Genomic DNA, 23,259 nt, shown 5'->3' with positions numbered 1-23,259 from the left:
CTATTTGGGATCGATCCTGGTAGGTGGGCCCATTGGGCTATTTCTCACTCTAGCCAGTGTACCACGACTGGTACATCAAAGGCCGTGGTATGTGCTATCCTGTCTATGGGATGGTGCATATAAAAGATCCCTTGCTGCTAATCGAAAAGAATAGCTCATGAAGTGGCGACAGCAGGTTTCCTCCTTCAATATCTGTGTGGTCCTTCACCATATGTCCGATGCCATATTACCGTAAATAAAATGTGTTGAGTGTGTCGTTAAATGAAACATTTCCTTCCTTCCATCATCTGTAACCTATTACTACTCATAGGCATTCAAGCTTCCATTTTTGTAGTGGTCAGGCAAGTTTTTGCCCAAATTAAACAAAAATGCCTGAATGTGGACAACATTTATTCATAATTTTATTACTACCAAACAGCTATATAGGGTAGCAAACGAATCACTATATGCATTTTAACTTGGATTACAACTAATACTGTGGGTAGAATGATGGAAATGTGTGGTGAACAGGTTTAGGACTAGCTCAGTTTGTCCACACATCTTCATAGTTGTTTGCCTTAATTGCATTGATTCGCTCCAACACCGGGGGTGGGGGATGGGGATGAGAAGTGCTGGTGGAGGGGCAGTTGACCCTCCTGACCCCTCCATCTTATATACTTATACAGGTACTATAATAGTTTAAAACTCCTTTCCATGTTATTACTTTATCCAAGTGACCACACTCCAAACTGTGTATAGGGCTGGTGAACAGTACAGTCATGTTTTTTGTTTTTTTATCTACTCATGTTAAGTTGGGTGTCACTAAATTGTTCGGTTGTGTGTGTAGTAGCATGGCCATTAAAAGTAAATATTTTAAGACATTTGTAGAATTCTGAACTGGGGAACCCACGTCCATGTCTGTGATGGACAAGACATTGTGCCTATTGTTTGAAAGTCTGCTTCATTAACCAGGGTAATCGTAGACCTGGAACAAGTGGCCACTGACCGAATTCGTGAAGAAACTCCGTGGTGGTCAGTTGGGCTAATTAGAGCCGGACGACTGGTTTCCTTCTTGTGGGTGAAATCGTCCGGGAGGGATGACCATCTTGGAGACAGTGTACTGTTTCATACAGGGGTCATATCGGTCATGCAAAGACTGGAATTTTCATGGAATTTGTAAACGCAGGGATTCGATTTATCAACATTTTATACAATTTCAGTTATTGTATTTTGTAGGTAATTTTTTTTAGGTGGGGGGGTGGGGTATCTTTTTTTTTCTTTCTTTTTTTTCTTCTTTTTTTCTCTTTCTTTTTGCATAAAATAATGTTCTTTGGGTTTGATCTTAAATGCTCAAAAACATCTTTAGTTATGTATGGTAGTTAGGGTTTCAGTCTTTTAAAGATCATTTCAACATTTAGTTTTAAGTAAATATCACTAGTGATGTTCCAATGAATTTTAGCAGGGGGTGGGGGTGGCAAGTGATGTTTACTGGAACGGGTCGAGACATGTTCCCCTGAAAAATGTATTGAGGAGAAAAAAGGAGAACATTGTTTGGATTTGATTTGGGTGGGGGGGGGGGGGGGGGTTTGACCATTTTCCAGTGAGATTCAGTATATTTGCAATATTGGTAGATGATAAACCAGTCCTTGCTGGCACTAAGTAAAAAAGGGATGGGTGACTGTGTCTGAAAATCTTGTTTACCAAATCTCCGCTCTGCAACCGGAATATTAAAGGTTATGGTATGTGTGATCCTTTGGTGCTAATTGATAGGAGTAGCTGACATGACAGCTGGCAACTTGGTTTCATCCCCTGCGTTGTCTCATTGGTCACTAGAAACCTACCATATAATATCGACAAAATATCTTCCAAAATGGATATTCACAATTGATAGTTGCTATGAAAAATTACAATAAAGTAAAGTTAAAACCATACAGAAAAATGTTTTGCAAAGTTTTGTCAAAGATCAGGAAATGACATTACGTAGATTAGGTATGCTTTCATTTCCACTAAAAACTATTTCAATTTCATTTTTAGAAAAAATTAAAAATCTTGTATTAAAATGTCTTTTTGACTAAAAGGAAAAAGGATCATGTATTGATGTTAGTCTCTCTTAACTAGAATATTTCCTGTCTGTATTCCTGTTAGGGGAGCTTTTCTAATACTGATCTGTTGGGTGTCCATCTGTCCATCCATCCGTCTGTCCATCCATATGTCTGTCCATCCATCAACTTTTTTTTTGAAGTCTGTCTTTTACAGTTTTGAATTGTTCTGAAGCTTGGTACAATGATTCTCTGGGGTACCGTCCATAAACTAAAAGAGATATTTTGGAAATTTATAAAAAAAATTTTTTGTAAAAAACCCCAAAAACATTTTAATTGAAATTTTTTTAATTCTGTCTTCTCCTAGTTTACTTTGTGAAATGTTAAAAATATTACTCTTTTTTTTCTCTTTTTTTCTCACAAATTAACTGGAAAAAACTTTCCTTCTAATAATAATGTTTTTTAAATTTATCTCACAAGGTTGTCACAAACTTTATCCAATAAACATAATCTGTGACAACTTAATGATTCATATAAAAGACCCCTTGCTACTAATAGAAAACTGTAGTGGGTTTCCTTTCTAAGACTATATGTCAGAATTACCAAATGTTTGACATCCAATATAGCCAATGATAAATAAATCAATGTGCTCTAGTGGTGTCATTAATTTTTATTTTTTTATTTAACCTGCGACAACTTGGGATCCCCAACAAGGCCCCTTGGCATGCAGGGGTGTGACAGTGAAGTTAGATGTATTGTGTCAACACTGCACGTCTGCCGTGCTTCTGTTTGCAATGATTGTCGTGTATATATAATCCAACAGGTATGCCAGCCCAATGTTCTCTCATCATTTCTCTTACACCAAGAACCTTAGAGACGGAAACACCCTGTCCTGCTCATTCCGGAGACCAGGAGAGACACATGATTGATACCACTTAGTTTCTCTTATTTGGGAGGTTTCCTGTCTGTATATAGTCATTTATTATGCAAATACATAAAGAAAAAACACCCTAACTTATCTTCTGACCTTATTTTGTTAAAAACGGCAGTTAAAATTAAACAGATTTGTGTTCTTATACATTTATTATTTTGAAGAAGAAAAGAAAGTCTTTAATAATAACAAACAGCTTTGTGGGGATTTTTTTTACATTTATTATTTTTAAGAAGAAAAGAAAAGTCTTTAATAATAACATACCATGTAGATTCTGTATATCATACTGATCGTGTGAAGGGTGTAGTTAAAATTTCTTCAAAGCAAAAAATGCTAAATAATATGGGTTACTAGTTTTCCTAAGATCCAGGACTCTGAAAGAACAAAAAAAAAGAAAAAAAGTTTGTTTTGTTTAACGACACCACTAGAGCACATTGATTTATTAATCATCTGCTGTTGGATGTTAAACATATGGTAATTTTTGACACAGTCATAGAGATTAAAGCCGTTACATTTTTTCATCAGTAGCAAGGGATCTTTCATATGCACCATCCCACAGACAGGATAGCACATTCCACAGCCTTTTAATGTAGCAGTCATGGTGCACTGGCTGGAACAAGAAATAGCCCAATGGGCCCACCGACTGGGATCGATCTCAGACCGACCGTGCATCAAGCGAGTGCTTTACCACCAGGCTACGTCCTGCCCCCTGAAAAACCAATGTGTAATAAACGGCATATTCCCATATAGGGCAGGATGTGTGTGTAGCCCAGTGGCAAAATGCTTCCCTGATGCACAATCATTCTCAGGATCAATCCCCATTCAGAACTCGAAATAACAAGTAAAATACCATGTCTGGTATATCAAAGGCTGTGGTATGTGCTATCCTGTTTGTGGGATGGTACATATAAAAGATCCCTTACTACTAATTGAAAAATGTAGTGTGGTTCCTCTCTAAGACTATATGTCAAAATTACCAAATGTTTGACACCCAATAGCCGAGGATTAAACAATCAGTATGCTCTAGTGGTGTCATTAAACAGAATAAACTTTTTTGCTGTTATTATTTTAAAATACCAGGTCCTGTTAAGAAAAACAAAAAAGGCTTGATTGCTAGAAATAAGATACGTTTTGGGGTGAGGGATGGTTTGGGATAATGTGTGAAGTTAGGACCTCTGAGTGTTGTGGAATTAAACTAAAGCAGAACCACAAGCTAAATAGCAGGTGAGATACATACAGTGGAACTCCTCTAAACCAGACACCCTAGGGACCAACTAAAAAGTCTGGTTTAGAGAGGTATCCAGTTTAGAGAGGTTCTCTTCTGTACAGATATTTAAAAGGGACCATGAAAAACGTCAGGTTTTGAGGGAATTCTGGTTTACAGAGGGTCTGGTTTTGAGGGATTTCTGGTTTACAGAGGGTCTGGTTTTGAGAGGTTTGACTGTACATACATATATCTTTTGGAAAATGACCTGCAAGTCTTTGGTGGTTTTAGCAGGTGAATTTCTAGGCTATAAAATGGACTGGTTTTTTTTTTTCTTTTTTTTTCTCAGACCCCGACTGGCCTCGGTGGCGTCGTGGCAGGCCATCGGTCTACAGGCTGGTAGGTACTGGGTTCGGATCCCAGTCGAGGCATGGGATTTTTAATCCACATACCGACTCCAAACCCTGAGTGAGTGCTCCGCAAGGCTCAGTGGGTAGGTGTAAACCACTTGCACCGACCAGTGATCCATAACTGGTTCAACAAAGGCCATGGTTTGTGCTATCCTGCCTGTGGGACGCGCAAATAAAAGATCCCTTGCTGCCTGTCGTAAAAAGAGTAGCCTATGTGGCGACAGCGGTTTTCCTCTAAAAACAGTGTCAGAATGACCATATGTTTGACGTCCAATAGCCGATGATAAGATAAAAAATCAATGTGCTCTAGCGGCGTCGTTAAATAAAACAAACTTTACTTTACAGAGCCCGATTTCCACCCCTGTCATTGGTGGACCCATTGGGCTATAGTTGATGTTCCAGCCAGTGGTCCACAACTGGTGTACATGTAACAAGTAAAGGCAGTGATTGTGTAATGTCTTGTCTGTGTATGTAAAAGATTCCTCGGTGCTATGTGTGTGATACAGTATAAAATAAGAGACCATCAAGAGGAAGAAGCTAGTTTTCTCTCTGAGATCTCTGTGGGGTCCTTAAACATATGTCCAATGCCATGTCATAACAAGTTGTATGAAATCGATAAACCTTCAGAATCGGGTAAGGTGATAATTGGCTGCTAGGTAGTGCCATCACAGACAGATGTTTTGCACAAAGACGGCAAACTTGCCGGAAACATTTCTTCTTCTTTTTTTTCTAGTACATTAAATTATTTGCTTCTAATATTTTTTTATGGGCATATAGTTGAAGATTTAATGTTTACATTTCTGTGAAAAACTTTATAAAAACCTGGAGACCATTTTGTTTGCGGGAGTAGCAGCCAACAGCACATGCTCCTGGAAGTTGTAGTTCTTCACTGTCTGCCAGATGGACCTGGTGATGGTTTAACCCATTACAGTGCTTACAAAAGTTGAATTGCTGCTATCTCGATGCATTTTTAACAGTTTTGAACAAAATAAAAAATAAAATAAATTCAGGGGTGGGTGCATTTTTCAGGTACGGGCGGGGACGATCACCAACTCTTTTTGTTTATTTGGCCTTATATACAACTTGGATAATTATATCAACAACATATTGGGATGTTTTAAAGCATATTATTTTCTTTCCATTCTTAATTCTTTCTAGGGGGGGATTCAATTGACTCATAATAATATAGTTATGGTTGCATTAATCCTCAGTAAATTTTCATCGCTGGATCAAAAAGTGTGAATTTTGAGTGAACTATATCCATATAACTGGAGGCCAATATTTGTCCTTAGATAATTGGTAGATAAAACCCTGGAAAGACTACATGCTCATTTGCTAACACATCCCACACCGCACCTAAAGCCTCGGGTACTGACCCAAGGGGAAGTTGAAATCATTAAAACACAATGCTAAGTGGTGTGCTTTGAAGAAATGTTACTCGTCCTAAAAGATAAACATGGCTGCCCGTGTCGTCTGCTACTTGTCTCTTTGATGAGGATGTATGACTGCCCCTCAGCCAATTGATGTCTGCTACTAGTTGGCTTGTTATTGATCAGCTTGTTTATCTCTTGTTTTTCAATTTGAAACACTGACAGTTCAATTGTAGAATTGGTTTTTAATGCATTTAAAGGAGATCACTTTCTGTACAATTGAGCAATCACAATTTGATTGCATTATAAATGCATACAGGTCCATGTATTTTTTTCACAGAGGACGTGGCCGAGGCCGGCACCTAAGCCCATGACAGGTGTGCACTACGACAGCTTGCTCTGAATGTGCACATTAAGCCCTATACCTGACCTATATTTTCTGAAATAAGAAAAAATATAGTAAAACCCTTCAAAACCACACTACTGTAAAATGGAATTCCCTCACAACTGGACCTTCATTAAATTGAAATTACATCAAAACCAGACACCTCTGTAAAATGGAATTTCCTCACAACTGGACCTTCATTAAATTGAAATTACATCAAAACCAGACACCTCTGTAAAATGGAATTCCCTCACAACTGGACCTTCATTAATTTGAAATTACATCAAAACCAGACACCTCTGTAAAATGGAATTCCCTCACAACTGGACCTTCATTAAATTGAAATTACATCAAAACCAGACACCTCTGTAAAATGGAATTCCCTCAAAACCAGACACTCTGTAAAATGGAATTCCCTCAAAACCAGACACCTCTGTAAAATGGAATTCCCTCACAACTGGACCTTCATTAAATTGAAATTACATCAAAACCAGACACCTCTGTAAAATGGAATTTCCTCACAACTGGACCTTCATTAAATTGAAATTACATCAAAACCAGACACCTCTGTAAAATGGAATTCCCTCAAAACCAGACACTCTGTAAAATGGAATTCCCTCAAAACCAGACACCTCTGTAAAATGGAATTCCCTCACAACTGGACCTTCATTAAATTGAAATTACATCAAAACCAGACACCTCTGTAAAATGGAATTCCCTCACAACTGGACCTTAATTAAATTGAAATTACATCAAAACCAGACACCTCTGTAAAATGGAATTCCCTCACAACTGGACCTTAATTAAATTGAAATTACATCAAAACCAGACACCTCTGTAAAATGGAATTCCCTCACAACTGGACCTTCATTAATTTGAAATTACATCAAAACCAGACACCTCTGGAAAATGGAATTCCCTCACAACTGGACCTTCATTAAATTGAAATTCACTCAAAACCAGACACCTCTGTAAAATGGAATTCCCTCACAACTGGACCTTCATTAAATTGACCAGCCTCGGTGGCGTCGTGGTTAGGCCATCGGTCTACAGGCTGGTAGGTACTGGGTTCGGATCCCAGTCGAGGCATGGGATTTTTAAATCAAATACCGACTCCAAACCCTGAGTGAATGCTCCGCAAGGCTCAATGGGTAGGTGTAAACCACTTGCACCGACCAGTGATCCATAACTGGTTCAACAAAGGCCATGGTTTGTGCTATCCTGCCTGTGGGAAGCGCAAATAAAAGATCCCTTGCTGCCTGTCGTAAAAAGAGTAGCCTATGTGGCGACAGCGGGTTTCCTCTAAAAACAGTGTCAGAATGACCATATGTTTGACGTCCAATAGCCGATGATAAGATAAAAAATCAATGTGCTCTAGTGGCGTCGTTAAATAAAACAAACTTTACTTTTCATTAAATTGAAATTACATCAAAACCAGACACCTCTGTAAAATGGAATTCCCTCAAAACCAGACACTCTGTAAAATGGAATTCCCTCAAAACCAGACACCTCTGTAAAATGGAATTCCCTCACAACTGGACCTTCATTAAATTGAAATTACATCAAAACCAGACACCTCTGTAAAATGGAATTCCCTCAAAACCAGACACTCTGTAAAATGGAATTCCCTCAAAACCAGACACCTCTGTAAAATGGCATTCCCTCAAAACCAGACACTGTAAAATGGAATTCCCTCAAAACCAGACACTCACTCTGTAAAATGGAATTCCTTCACAACCAGATACTTTGTAAAATGGAATTCCTTTACAACCAGACACTTTGTAAAATGGAATTCCTTCACAACCAGACACTGAAAAATGGAATTCCCTACAGGATATTTTTTATAGTACCTTTTTATATATCAGTTCATAACAGAACCTCTTTAAACCAGATACCTCTTTTAAACTGGACATTTTTTACTTTTTTAACATTCTAAATATTATACAGTAAAACTCTGCTGTTAAGACCATCAATGTGACATTGCATTTATGAGCAATCCCTTAAATTAATTTTAATTTTTAAAATATGATTTTTATTACAAATTTTAAAATTCCTGTGATATTTGTATTCTTTTCACAGCTTTTTCCACTGTATTTTACATATATATATATATATATATATATTAAATTCATGTAAATCATATTCATATACAATAAAACCCCTAAAAACTGGAAATTTTTGAAGGTCCCTTTTTTAAACATAAGTATGGAACATGGAAAGGGAAAGGGAATGTTTTATTTAATGACACACTCAGCACATTTTGTTTACGGTTATATGGCGTCGGACATATGGTTAAGGACCACACAGATATTGAGAGGAAACCCGCTGTCGCCACTTCATGAGCTACTCTTTTTGATTAGCCACAAGGGATCTTTTATATGCACAATCCCACAGACAGGATACCACATACCACAGCCTTTGATATACCAGTCATGGTGCACTGACTGGAATGGGAAATAGCCCAATGGGCCCACCAATGGGGATCGATCCCAGACCGACTGCGCAGCAAGCAACATATTAACTCTCTAAACTGGATATCCCGTAACTGACTTTTTATTTTGTTCTTTGGGTGTCTAGTTTATAGAGGTTTCATTATACTTACCATTGTTTGACACCCAATAGTCAATATTTTTGTTCTGGGGTGGCAAATATTCATTCATTCATTTTTTATTTTTTTTAAATACAAAAACAAAAAAAGTAGTCAGAAATGTAGTTTTGGTTGTAACAAGGAATTGGTCATTGGCTGCTTTATGATATCATCACAGATGGTTTAATCTGCTAGATGATTGACAAACTTATTGGATCCACAGGGCACCTGCCACCTTATTAAGCTCTACTGGACACCTGGTGTCCAGTGATTGTTTCTTGGCTTGACCAATCAGACAGTAGCATCTGTTACTACTGTCTTGAGAACTGAGGTGAACTTTCGCTCAATGGTCTGTGATTGGTTTCTAATGCGATTCATAGTTTCATGCTGGCCATGATAGATCATCCACCAGGATCCACGGCAGATGCTAAATTTGTAAAGCCACATTAAGGTCTTTATCTTTGTAATTGTCTGCTGAGGTCACATTCCTTTGTTTTTAATGACTTTTAGATAGTCTCCCATTGTATCACTCAAAACTGATTTCATCAATAAAGTTGGAGTTTCTCTCAATTTGAGTTCTTCATCAAAGTTGATCTTGCCATTAATTCATGCTGCAGAAATTGAAATAACAATTTAAAAAATAATAAATAAACAAGCATAAAACAGAAATTTAAAAAAAAAGAAAAAAAAGACTAATTAAGTATGTATGAGAATTCTTTGATGTGGAGATTTTGGCACTAGTATGAGGTACTACCAAGGCTAAAAATTAGTATGAATCTCTGAAATTGATTCATATCATGGTTCACAAAGCATTAAACATCCGAATCATTGTCCATTCATGGGATATATTTCCAAAATTTATGAAATCTAATAATTAATTTATAAAATTTTACTAGTATAACTCAAGAAATAATAATAAATAACTACTGTGGTTTTCAAAATTTCAGTCTAAGCTGCCTTTGAAAACAGCGTATTCATGTAATCTTGAAACTGTAATCATTTATCGAGACTAGTCTGGCTGGTCAAACAATGGTTCATCCATTTCTATGAACCAAAGTCACCCTGAAGAGAACTGAAAGGGGAAGTGGATACATGTACTTACTCTTTTTTTTGCCACAAATTAGTATTATATTAAAGTTTTTCTTCTACATTCTTTGCCGATACTATATTACTTTTGTGAGAATCCAGTAGCCAAATTTTGGCACTGGTGATTTGTTTTACATGTTTTGTATAATAGAAATCATGAAGAAGTCATGTTTTGTATGGTAGTATTCATGAAGAAATCATGCTTTATATGGTAGAAATCATGAATAAATATGTTTTGTGTGGTAAAATTCATGAAGAAGTCATGTTTTGTATGGTAGAATTCATGAAGAAGTCATGTTTGTATGGTAGAATTCATGAAGAATTCATATTTTGTGTTGTAACTTTCTTGAAGAAGGCATGTTGTAGAATTTGTGAAGAAGTCTTATTTTATGTTGTAGGTTACATTTACCAAATAAAAGTTTGGTCTCAAGAAGAAGTCATGTTTTGTGTTGCAGTTTACGTTTACCAAGCAGACGTTTGGCTTCATGAAGAAGTCATGTTTTGTGTTGCAGGTTTCATGAAGAAGTTGTGTTTTGTGTTGCAGGTTACATTTACCAAGAGGAAGTTTGGCCTCATAAAGAAGTCATGTTTTGTGTTATAGGTTAAGTTTACCAAGAGGAAGTTTGGCCTGAAGAAGAAGTCATGTTTTGTGTTGCAGGTTACGTTTACCAAGAGGAAGTTTGGCCTCATGAAGAAGGCGTATGAGCTGAGTGTCCTGTGTGACTGTGAGATTGCTCTCATCATCTTTAACGGCTCCAACAAACTGTTCCAGTATGCCAGCACCGACATGGACAAATGTCTGCTCAAATACACCGAGTACAATGAACCTCACGAGAGCCGAACTAACAAGGACATTATTGAGGTAGGATTTTACATCTGTTTAATATTTCATCATGCAATCACTACCCTGCCAATACTATCAGAACAAGAAAACCGTAATCCGTGATCAAAACCACATCTCTGCACAATGCAGAGTCGAATGGGCATTTGGCAAAATAGTGCTTCGTCTGTAGGAGGACAGCCACTCCTGGGGAGATCCTTTACTGAACAATACATCATTCTGACTATCACAAAGAGGACTGCCACTCCCAGTCTATATTTGTTCTCTGGGGTCAATAAACTTTATTTAACAAAAAAATAAATAATTAAAAGATCCTGTAATCACTGGATATACATTTGACTGGATTTAATAACTGGATAAATTACTATATTTTTGGTCATCCATATGGCTGTAAGTTGTTTCTGTTTATTATATTCAAAATTTTAGAAAGAAATAAAGGATTCTATACATCACTGATACCTTTCTTCTGAATCTAGCAATGATAAACTGTTTAAATCTACCCTATACAAAACATACACACACCCCACCCCACCATACCACTATCCTCACAAAAGTCACTGTATGGTGAAAAGGATATTTAGATTTTCCTAATACTTTCATTTGTTGATTGTGGTATATTGGTAGTTGAAAAGACCGGCCTCGGTGGCATTGTGGTTAGGCCATCAGTCTACAGGCTGGTAGGTACTGGGTTCAGATCCCAGTCGAGGCATGGACATTTTAATCCAGATACCGACTCCAAACCTTGAGTGAGTGCTCCGCAAGGCTTAATGGGTAGGTGTAAACCACTTTCACCGACCAGTGATCCATAACTGGTTCAACAAAGGCCATGGTTTGTGCTATCCTGCCTGTGGGAAGCGCAAATAAAAGATCCCTTGTTGCTAATCGGAAAGAGTAGCCCATGTAGTGGTGACAGCGGGTTTCCTCTCAAAATCTGTGTGGTCCTTAACCATATGTGACGCCATATAACCGTAAAATAAAATGTGTTGAGTGTGTCATTAAATTAAGCATTTCTTTCTTTTTCTCTATGTTTTAATACAATATAAAACAATTCAATGTTTGTAAGCAAAAAACCAACCTTGGTACCGACTCCCACCGAGAGTGAGTTTTAATGACTAGATGGGTAGGTGTAAGGCCACTACACCCTCTTCTCTCTCACTAACCACTTACAAGTTCTGGACAGACAGCCCAGATAGCTGAGGTATGTGGCCAGGACAGCGTGCTTGAACCTTAATTGGATATAAGCATGAAAATAAGTTGATTTAGAACATATTACCAATGCTTTCAGTGCTTAATTACTCCATATAAAATATGTTTATTCATATAACAAATTTGCACAGACTCTACAGTACATGTATATACCTTTTTGTGTCAATTCTGTTGCTAATATACCTTAGCTGGCATTGTCCGTTGATTCAAAAGTAGAAAAAGGTTTATAACAGCTGTTAATAAATTAATGTCTATGCTATATAGGGTTACATGCATAAAATAGTTGGCTGGATCCATTTAACCATTTGCAAGTTTTAATGATACATAGAGGTTAATTATTACCAGAGCGTGTTATGGTATCATCAGTATCATTTTTCCATTAGCAAGTATATTATCAAGTATATAAAAAACATCTTCAGTTTTCATGAAAATTCTTCTTTAAGTATATAAAAAATATCTTCAGTTTTCATGAATTCTTCTGTAAGTATATAAAAAATATGTTAGTTTTCATGAAAATTCTTCCATAAGTATATAAAAAATATCTTCAGTTTTCATGAAAATTCTTCTGTAAGTATATAAAAAATATGTTAGTTTTCATGAAAATTCTTCCATAAGTATATAAAAAATATCTTCAGTTTTCATGAAAATTCTTCTTTAAGTATATAAAAAATATCTTCATTTTTCATGAATTCTTCTGTAAGTATATAAAAAATATGTTAGTTTTCATGAAAATTCTTCAATAAGTATATAAAAAATATCTTCAGTTTTCATGAAAATTCTTCTGTAAGTATATAAAAAATATGTTAGTTTTCATGAAAATTCTTCCATAAGTATATAAAAATATCTTCAGTTTTCATGAAAATTCTTCTTTAAGTATATAAAAAATATCTTCAGTTTTCATGAATTCTTCTGTAAGTATATAAAAAATATGTTAGTTTTCATGAAAATTCTTCCATAAGTATATAAAAAATATCTTCATTTTTCATGAAAATTCTTCTGTAAGTATATAAAAAATATGTTAGTTTTCATGAAAATTCTTCCATAAGTATATAAAAAATATCTTCAGTTTTCATGAAAATTCTTCCATAAGTATATAAAAAATATCTTCAGTTTTCATGAATTCTTCTATATAAGTATATAAAAAATATTTTCAGTTTTCATGAAAATTCTTCTGTAAGTATATAAAAAATATCTTAGTTTTCAAAACAATTCTTCCGTAAGTATATAAAAAATATCAGATTTCATGAATTCTTCTATAAGTATATAAAACCCCCACAGAGAAGGTGCTTCAGATAATTAAAACACACAGTACAGTTGATGTTCACATTATGTGGCTAGCTAAACCACAAGTAATAGGATTAAAAGCTACATGGGGGTGCATGCAGGCAGCTTTATAAAACTGTGCACGGAGACGGCCGTTATAAAACTGCTGGCTTTGAGGAAACCCGACTCAAGATTAATATTCATATGACATTTACTGGAGCACTTCCTGCATGAGCAGGGTTGACACAGACAAGTGACAACTCAGCCGGAGTTTCCGACTTGAATACATCATCGTCACCACCGTCACCATCCTGCTGGGTTTCACCGCATGCATTTCGTCGCCAGTAACTTTTTCCTTATTCAGAAAACCGGCCGTTTAATTTTTAGCATATGCTGTTTAGTCTGTTTAAGAAAATGAATTGTGTTAATAATGTTCTCGCTGCATACTGATGAATGGGTTGGATATTATTAAATGTTTGGACACCAGGCGTGTTATGATAATTGATTCATAAAACAAATATGTTTTATTATATAGTTTTAAACAGGACGTGGAGAAAAAGAAACCTGTTTTTGAAAGAATTAAATTTGAAAGGATTGTAGAATAGGGTGTGTATTTCTCAGTGGTATGGATAGCATTTGACAATTTAACAACCATTGAAAACTATTGAAAAGGACATAAATGCCATAAAGACATATACAATAACAGAAATCATGTAACATGAATGATAATTAGAGATTTTGAAAAGGCATTGTATGTGGAATGAATGACTCTGAGGCTTAGATAGGGACTTAAAATTACACACACACACACACACACACACACACACACACACACACACACACACACACACAGATATCTGTTTTAAGTTGTAGCTATACCAAATAAAATCCCATAGGCAACAATGTTAACAAACATGTATGTAGTTAAACACACTAGATGCAGTATATTGACCAAACTATGACCCATACATATGAATACTCCAGCCCCTTCTGCCAAAGAATTAACCCAAAGGGAATGGAACATTTCATGGCTCGTTTTTTTTTTTATATAAACAGATGTTTTCACAATACCCTTAGTTTGCACAAAATTGCGGTACTTAGTTTTATAAGCATCATATGAACTTTTCAAGCACAAGGCCACTTGCCACAATGGTACTAAATGAAATAAAATTGCATGTATTTATTGCCAAGATAAAATTAATTGTTTTGACAACAAACATTGTCACATTTGTCACCAATAACAAGATTGGTGATATTAACTGCTCTATCAAAAGATGGGTGCACTTTGAACTTTAGCCTGACCAGATGCTATTTGGTTTAGTGCTACCTTAAACACTGGATTATACGGTAATTAGATATTTTGACAAGGCATTCTGGGAGTGAAATGGATGACTGCTAGACTCAGGGGTGGGGGTGATGGAGACACAGATCTGGGAGTGAAATGGATGATGGCCAGACTCAGGGGTGGGGCTGATGGAGACACAGATCTGGGAGTGAAGTGGATGACTGCCAGACTCAGGGATGGGGGTGATGGAGACACAGATCTGGGAGTGAAGTGGATGATGACCAGACTCAGGGGTGGGGCTGATGGAGACACAGATCTGGGAGTGAAGTGGATGACTGCCAGACTCAGGGATGGGGGTGATGGAGACACAGATCTGGGAGTGAAGTGGATGACTGCCAGACTCAGGGATGGGGGTGATGGAGACACAGATCTGGGAGTGAAGTGGATGATGGCCAGACTCAGGAGTGGGGCTGATGGAGACACAGATCTGGGAGTGAAGTGGATGACTGCCAGACTCAGGGATGGGGGTGATGGAGACACAGATCTGGGAGTGAAGTGGATGATGGCCAGACTCAGGGGTGGGGGTGATGGAGACACAGATCTCAACTTTTAAGGAAGGCTATCACTCCTACTCCCCATCACTTCCCAGAGACTAGTTCAAGGAGAGGAATTTTTAGCTCCCCTTTAAAAAAGAAAATGTTTGTTTTGTTTAATGACACCACTAAAGCACAAGCGCTCACAAGCGATTGCAGTCAGTCTGGGATCGATCCGCGTCGGTGGGACCATTGGGCTATTTCTCGTTCCAGCCAGTGTACCATGACTGGTATATCAAAGGCTGTGGTATGTGTTATCCTGTCTGTGGGATGGTGCATATAAAAGAGTAGCCCACGAAGTGGTGACAGCAGGATTCCTCTCTCAATATCTGTGTGGTTCTTAACCATATGTCTGATGCCATATAACCGATAATAAAATGTGATGAGTGCATCATTAAATAAAACATTTTCTTCCTTCCACTAAAGCATAATGATTTATTAATCATCAGCTATTGGGTGGTAACCATTTAGTAATACTGACATATAGGGGCTTTTTTAAAGAAAAAAAAGTACTGCAAGCGGATTAAATATCAATACTAAATGTCAAAATATTTTAAATGGCTCTCCATAATCAAAGTGAAGTTTGCAATCAGTCACTTCCCTTCAATTGTTATCATGTCGAGATATGGAACATAGCTCTGTCACAGTACATAGGTTTGATTGAGTACAAAACCCATCCCATTTCAAGCGTAACTCCTAGATATTTACAAATACAATACTCATTGTACCAAACATTTCATATTTCATATTAAACAGATTGAAATCGGTTGCTTTATCATAAGTGACCACAAATTAATGTCGAATGTCCATAAAGTTGTTGTTGCACAAGTCTCACGGTTCACAATTTCACACATGCATATCTGTTTTCTGTTTTAACCAATTTTGTCAAATGTTTGGTACAATGATATCTAAATATTGCATTTTTAAAGTGGTTCAGTATCACATAATAATAATAATTAAAAAACAAAATTCCATTCTGCAATGTCTGTATCTGTGGCTATACTGGACGTCAAATACATTGAGGGCAGAACGTAGCCCAGTGGTACAGCGCTCGCTCGATGCGCGGTCGGTGTGGGATCGATCTCCATCGGTGGGCCCATTGGGCTGTTTCTCATTCCAGCCAGTGCGCCATGACTGGTATATCAAAAACCGTGGTATGTACTACCCTGTCTGTGAGATGGTGCATATAAAAGATCCCTTGCTGCTAATTGAAAAGAGTAGCCCATGAAGTGGCGACAGCGGGTTTCCTTTCTCAATATCTGTGTGGTTCTTAACCATATGTCTGATGCCATATAACCGTAAATAAAATGTGTTGAGTGCATTGTTAAATAAAACATTTCTTTCTTTCTTTCAAATACGTTGTGTATTTGATAATTCTGACACAATCTTAGAGAAAACCAGTTACACCTTTTCATAAGCAGCAAGGGATCTTTTATATGTATTTTCCCACAGACAGGATTGCAACCTTTGATATACCAGTCCTGTATACTGACACTGCATTGTGAGATTTTCTTCAATATCTTATATTAATTGTAACTTAATTTGGTACATTCCATACATGTGATCACATTCAGATTTACAGTGGCAATTTCCTGTTATTTATTTACCAGCATAAATTTAAAATAGAAATTTGAGACCGAAATAGGATTAATTATATTTATTTGTTTAATTAGCTGGCTTCCCACATAAGAAAATGTGACACACTAATTGAGGTAGAGATGCCAGAAAGTAATAACAAATGCAACTGATGCTGTTTTCAGAACAACAGATGTGCATTTTGAAAAACAATATATATAATCACAGAAAAATATTTCTGTGCATGTACTGCACAGAGTGGGGTGGGACATAGCCCAGTGGTAAAGTGCTCGCTTGATGCGGAGTCTGTATGGGATTGATCCATGTCCATGGGCCCATTAGGCTATTTCTCGTTCCTGCCAGTGCACCACGACTGGTACATCAAAGGCTGTGGTATGTGCTATCCTGTCTGTGGGATGGTGCATATAAAAGATCCCTTGCTACTTATGAAAAAATGTAGCAGGTTTCCTCTCTAAGACTATGTTAAAATTACCAAATGTTTGACATCCAATAGCCGATGATTAAAAAATCAATATGCTCTAGTAGTGTCATTAAACAAAACAAACTTTAAACTTTGTATTGCACATGGTATATTGTTTACCAGTAATGAAGAAAACATTTAATCATATTTAAGGAATGATTCATAAATCTATTTTGTGTTCAGAAGACTTTAAGATTTAAGACTGGTTTGTATGTTTATTAATTAGATATACGTACCCATACAACACAGTCATTGTTAACCCCCAGCGCACTGTAAAATAAAACATGTAATGTTTTGAACCCCTGAAGCTAACTGACTGAACAGTTTAACGATTGCCTAAACCAGGTTCAAAGAACATTTTGAATAGCATAATCTGTAAATATTTACATACAGTGAAACCTCTCAAAACTGGACCCTCTGTAAAGCAGAATTTTCCCTGAAACTGGAGGTTTTTTACGGTCCCTGTTTCATTATCTGTGCAGAAGATAACCTCTCTAAACTGGATACCTCTTAAAACTGGATTTTTTTATTGGTCCTGAGGATGTCCAGTTTCACTGTAGTTAAATCTATAATTACAATCTTTCTATTGTTATGCAATTTACTCAATGCTGATCGGAAGATACATCTGAAAAAAAAACCTTGAATGTTACCTTTATTAAAATGTAGAAAATGACATCATAGCTAGGACTTTATTGTGAAAAACAGATTGTGGCAACAACTAAAAAACCAGATTGTTGTGTATATTTAACTATGTAATCCATGTTCTTTGTAATTTACAAAATAACAAATAATTTTTCATCTTAAATTATATAATTTATGACTGTTATACAATGATAAAGTCACATACACAAAAAAGAGAAAAAAAGTTTTTATTTAAATTTAGAAAAAAAATTGTGTGACCAGGAAAAAGTACAAAATAACTATTAAAAAAGTAGTCATAAAACATTTTTATTTAACAATACCACTAGAACACACTGACTTATTGGATGTTAAACATTTGTTAATTTTTGACATTGTTTTATAACAAACCTGCTACATTTTTTTAAATCTATTAGCAGCAATGAATTGTTTATACCAAATAACTAAAGACTTCAGTATTCTTGAAGGATACTAAATCCAAAACTCTGTTTTTCATATTTTTGTGTTTTGTTCATTTTAATATTACCTGTTTACTTCATACTTTTAATGTGTCAGTCTTCCTATATATGTCGTTATAAGCCTGATGACATTTACATCCTAATACGTTCTTTGTACATTGCCGAAAGACATTAAAATAACTTTGCCTCAATAACACAGAAAATTAATTACGCCGAAATGAGCTATTTCACCTCCCACCACGATCTCCTGGAAGACAGTGCGACTGCTCACAACGGTATATCAGGGTAGATTCCGTTTGGAGTCGTGTTTCATCAGAGTTTTTTGTCAGATCTCATTGCTGACTGATTACTCCTCAAATTCCACCTGTGATAAATTAGTTTAAAATTGTTGCATTTCGTAGTCTCCAGACCTAGACGGAAAATGGAGACCAAATTAAATGGCAGTTTTTCTTTCTTATTGATCAAAGCTCAATCAGCTTGCTCGTGCACGCTATATAGCTCGATGTACTGCAACATGGTGGAAACTGGAAGACAATGTTGTTTGTGTCTTGGAAACGCCATAATAAAAATAGCTCATTCTGTTCTTCCTAAAAATATTTTTTCTGATATATACGTACATTGTAGGAAGTCAGGAATAGACTGGGCTTATTTTCAACCCAGCAGTTCACAACAAGCAGTGGTGCAGGCGGCTGCATTGGTGTTAGGCCCGCATGCAATGACGAAAGACTGTCTGATGGTTGCCGTGCACTAAATTACTTGCCACTGGTGCTTATGTTAACATTTTGAAATAAAACTTATACAGGCGATATGTCATTTGCAAAAAAACCCTAAATTACACATTACACGTATAAAATAAGCAGGCCTATTTTTTTTAAATAGCCACTGGTGCTTATGTTAACATTTTGTAATAAAACATATACAGGCGTTTGCGAAAAAACCCAAATCAGACATTACACATAAAATAAGTAGGACTGCTTTTAAAAATATTTTTGGAAACAATTTAGTTTCTAGACTGTAGCTAGCTTCATAATTTTACTGGTTTTAACCTCCAATGTACATTTATACATTGTACATTCAGTAAACATATGAATTTATTAAGTGTAAACAGTAGTATCTATGTCAATAAACACTTTATTATATCACTACCAATCGGTTGCAGCTACATGTATCTTTACGAACCAGCATCCTATAGCCAATGATTAATTAATCAATGTGCTCTAGTGGTGTCGTTAAACAAAAAACTAACTTTAAAAACAAACTTTTAGAACCATAGATTTGTCCAACTATCAGAATTGCAGTTGTTTTACTAGAAGTTACCGATTCGGTGCCATGTAATCCAATTAATATTCCAGGGACCCATTTTACAAAGCCATCTTAGCGCTAAGATCACCTTAGGTGTATAACTAATAAATCACATAAGGTGATCCTACCACTAAAATCGCTTCGTAAAACGGAGCCCTGGATTTTACACACTGCTAACTAGGTCTACATAAACATGTAAGCTAAGCTAAGAAATGTCTGAAAACATAATTTTTCTTTAGCATTGCTGAAACCATTCATAGAAAAAGAAATAACCCTCCTGTACTTACAGCAACTAACTAATTAGTGTAGACACCCACTTGTTTTGCTTACAACTTTTAATAAACATGTATATGCAAGAACACCTGGGCTTCTCATGCAGCCATATGATTTTACATTCATTACCAAGTACCACTGAAAGTATGACCAGATGTATCATTTTATTTTAAGAACAGAAAGTGAGTTTCTAAGAGGATTTTGATGAGGGTTTTTTTTAACTTTTTTGTATTTTTTTTATAAATTTTATTATTATTAAAATAATAATAATATAGACTTGTGTTTTATTTTGTATTATTTTTAATGATACTTCACTGATAACAAATATTGTTTTTATTTGTTTTCATATTACTATTGATACAATGCAGGTGAATTAAACAATTATTGTTCTCATACATAGGCTTTTTGTTTTAACCTCCTACACCCACTCACCCCCCTAATTACTTTAGACTACATGTGAGTATGTCATTTTTGCATGATTAAACCAGCCAGTGAAGTATGGACCTTAATTTTTTTTAATTTAAATTTCCTGTAGTCGTTCCCACATACTCTGAAAGTTTTTTTTTTTTTTTTTTTGGTTATTTCCAAAACAGTTTTTTTTATGTCAAATCAAAGTGAAATTATTTACAAAAAACACTTTTATAGGATAGGATGGACTATTAAGTATACTCTGTATATTATCCAATTACGGACCAAGCACGCCATCCTGGGCACATCACATCTCACCTATCTGGCCATACAGGGGTTAATGGTTACTTGTTTATGTCCGTATGCCTTCTCCTTGAGGCATTAAGTCTTGCTTTAGGTGGAAGCTGGTACTGGTATGTGAACCCTGCTCCTGAGAATTGAAAATTGGCATAATTGGGTTATGCATAACAAAATTCGGGTAACTCATATCATTTCTGCATAACTCATCATGACTATGACAATGATGTCCTAAATATAAAAAGGATTACAGAAAACCAAACTTGCATGGAACATTTTGCTGATTCATGGTCGTGTAGTCTAGGATTGATCTCCATTTAGGTGTGTGTGTGTGTGGGGAGGGGGGGGGGGGGAGACTGGGCTATTTCTTGTTCCAGCTAATGGGCCCACTGATGGCAATCGATTCTAGTCTGACCACACATTTAACAAGCACTTAACCACTGGGCTATGTCTTGCCCAGTTCAATAAGAAGAGCCAGTGAAAGTGTATGTATGTATGTATGTATGTATGTATGTATGTATGTTGTATGTATGTATGTATGTATGTATGTATGTATGTATGTACATGTACTGGTACCTCACAGAGATTCCTTCACAAACGAGCTGTGCAGCCCGAGTCCACTTGAAGCATCACCAAAAATAGGCACATTAGACTGGTGGGCTAAACATAGCAGGAGTGTATCACTAAAATAGCTGGCGTGTGAGTCAGTTTCGTGTAGTTGTGATATTGGAGCCGCTTGGCCCACATTCGGTGCTCCGGTAATATGGGGCCAGCTTGGTTCTCTCTCATACTGAAGGTCAAAATACACACACACAGATAACACTGGTGTTCTCTGTCATTTTGGGTGGAGATTACATGAGGAAAACAAAGAACCCTATTCATTATTGCTTATTAAGTAATTATTAATTCAGTTGTGTCAGGGTTGTTTTTTTTCTCTCTAAGAAAGATTAGACTTGGGTGTGTGATTACTTTTTGGTATTTAAAAGCTGATGAAATATTTTATTATATATTCCAAATAATAAAGGAAAGAGGGAATGAATATATAGTAGATTTGATATCCATGTCCATTTTCCCATTAGCAGGCATGGTGGAGCAGGCTCTATCCCCCCCCCCCCCCCCCCCCCCCCCCCCCCCAATAATTCTGAAATCAAAAATATTATTGGTAGTAAATCACCAAACCTCCCTAAAAACTCGATCTCAGTCAGCCCCCCCCCCCCCCCCCCCCCCCCCGCCCCCAATGTCTACTTACTTCTACTGTGCCTGATTAGTAGCAAGCAATCTTTTATATGCATCATCCCACAGGCAAGATAGCACACACCACAGCCTTAAATATACCAGTCATGGTGCACTGGCTGGAACAAAAAATAGCCCAGTGGTAAAGTGCTCGCTAAATGCGAGGTCAGACTAGAATCGATCACCATCAGTGGGCCCATTAGCTGGAACAAGAAATAGCCCAGTGCACCCCCCCCCCCACATCAGGTGAGCACTTTATCACTGGGCCGCCCAGTGCACCCTCCCCCACCCCCCCCCACATCGGGTGAGCACTTTATCACTGGGCCGCCCAGTGCACCCTCCCCCCCCCCCCCCCCCCCACATCGGGTGAGCACTTTATCACTGGGCCGCCCAGTGCACCCTCCCCCACCCCACCCACATCGGGTGAGCACTTTATCACTGGGCCGCCCAGTGCACCCTCCCCCACCCCACCCACATCGGGTGAGCACTTTATCACTGGGCCGCCCAGTGCACCCTCCCCCACCCCACCCACATCGGGTGAGCACTTTATCACTGGGCCGCCCAGTGCACCCTCCCCCACCCCACCCACATCGGGTGAGCACTTATCACTGGGCCGCCCAGTGCACCCTCCCCCCCCCCACCCACATCGGGTGAGCACTTTATCACTGGGCCGCCCAGTGCATCCTCCCCCCCCCCCACATCAGGTGAGCACTTTACCACTGGGCCGCCCAGTGCACCCTCCCCCCCCCCATCAGGTGAGCACGTTACCACTGGGCCGCCCAGCACCTCCCCCCCCCCCACATCAGGTGAGCACGTTACCACTGGGCCACCCAGTGCACCCTCCCCCCCCCACCACCCCCCACCCACATCAGGTGAGCACTTTACCACTGGTGACTGTGTGTGCTGTGTATTTCCCACTCTCAGGCAGAACGTTGCCACCCTGCACCATGGTGAGGAATACCACTTACAGGGGTATAGATGCATACTTTTCTGGAACAGTTTCCTCGTTTAAAAATTAGGAATTCCTTCATGAAGGAAGTGGGGTGGTGGTGGTAAAAACAGTAAAATAAATTAGGAAAAAAACAGAGAGAGACAAAATGAAAGAAAGAATCAAAGAACAAGCAAAAAACAGAATGGAAAAAAATAGACAAGGACTATAAAGAAATAAAGGGAATAGAAAGATATAGAAAAAGAATAGAAAGCATTAAAAGGAATAGAAAGAAATATAAAAAAATAAATAAAAAAGGAATGGAAAGAATGAAAAGAAATAGAAAGAAATAGAAAAAGAATAGAATGAAAGAAAATTAATAGAAAGAAATAGAAAAGGAATAGATAGAAATAGAAAGAAAGAAAGAAAAGGAATAGACAGAAATAGTAAAGGAATAGATAGAAATAGAAGAGGACTAACAGAAAG

General features: G+C 37.2%; 1 protein-coding gene across 4 annotated transcripts in view; it reads left to right on the top strand.

The window, feature by feature from the left end:
- The window catches only part of LOC121380576 (myocyte-specific enhancer factor 2A-like), a 128,677-nt gene that overhangs the window by 90,346 nt on the left and 15,072 nt on the right, over positions 1-23,259 (top strand). For all 4 annotated transcript variants that reach the window (XM_041509457.1, XM_041509481.1, XM_041509464.1 and 1 more), the window contains one exon: positions 10,650-10,853. In XM_041509457.1, the coding sequence (XP_041365391.1) occupies positions 10,650-10,853 (204 nt within the window). The remainder of the gene's footprint in view (positions 1-10,649; positions 10,854-23,259) is intronic.

Source organism: Gigantopelta aegis, chromosome 2 (genome assembly GCF_016097555.1).
Source record: "Gigantopelta aegis isolate Gae_Host chromosome 2, Gae_host_genome, whole genome shotgun sequence".
NCBI classification, from domain to species: domain Eukaryota; kingdom Metazoa; phylum Mollusca; class Gastropoda; order Neomphalida; family Peltospiridae; genus Gigantopelta; species Gigantopelta aegis.
Note: the sequence above shows the minus strand (reverse complement) of the source record. Positions and strands in the feature narration are given on the sequence as shown.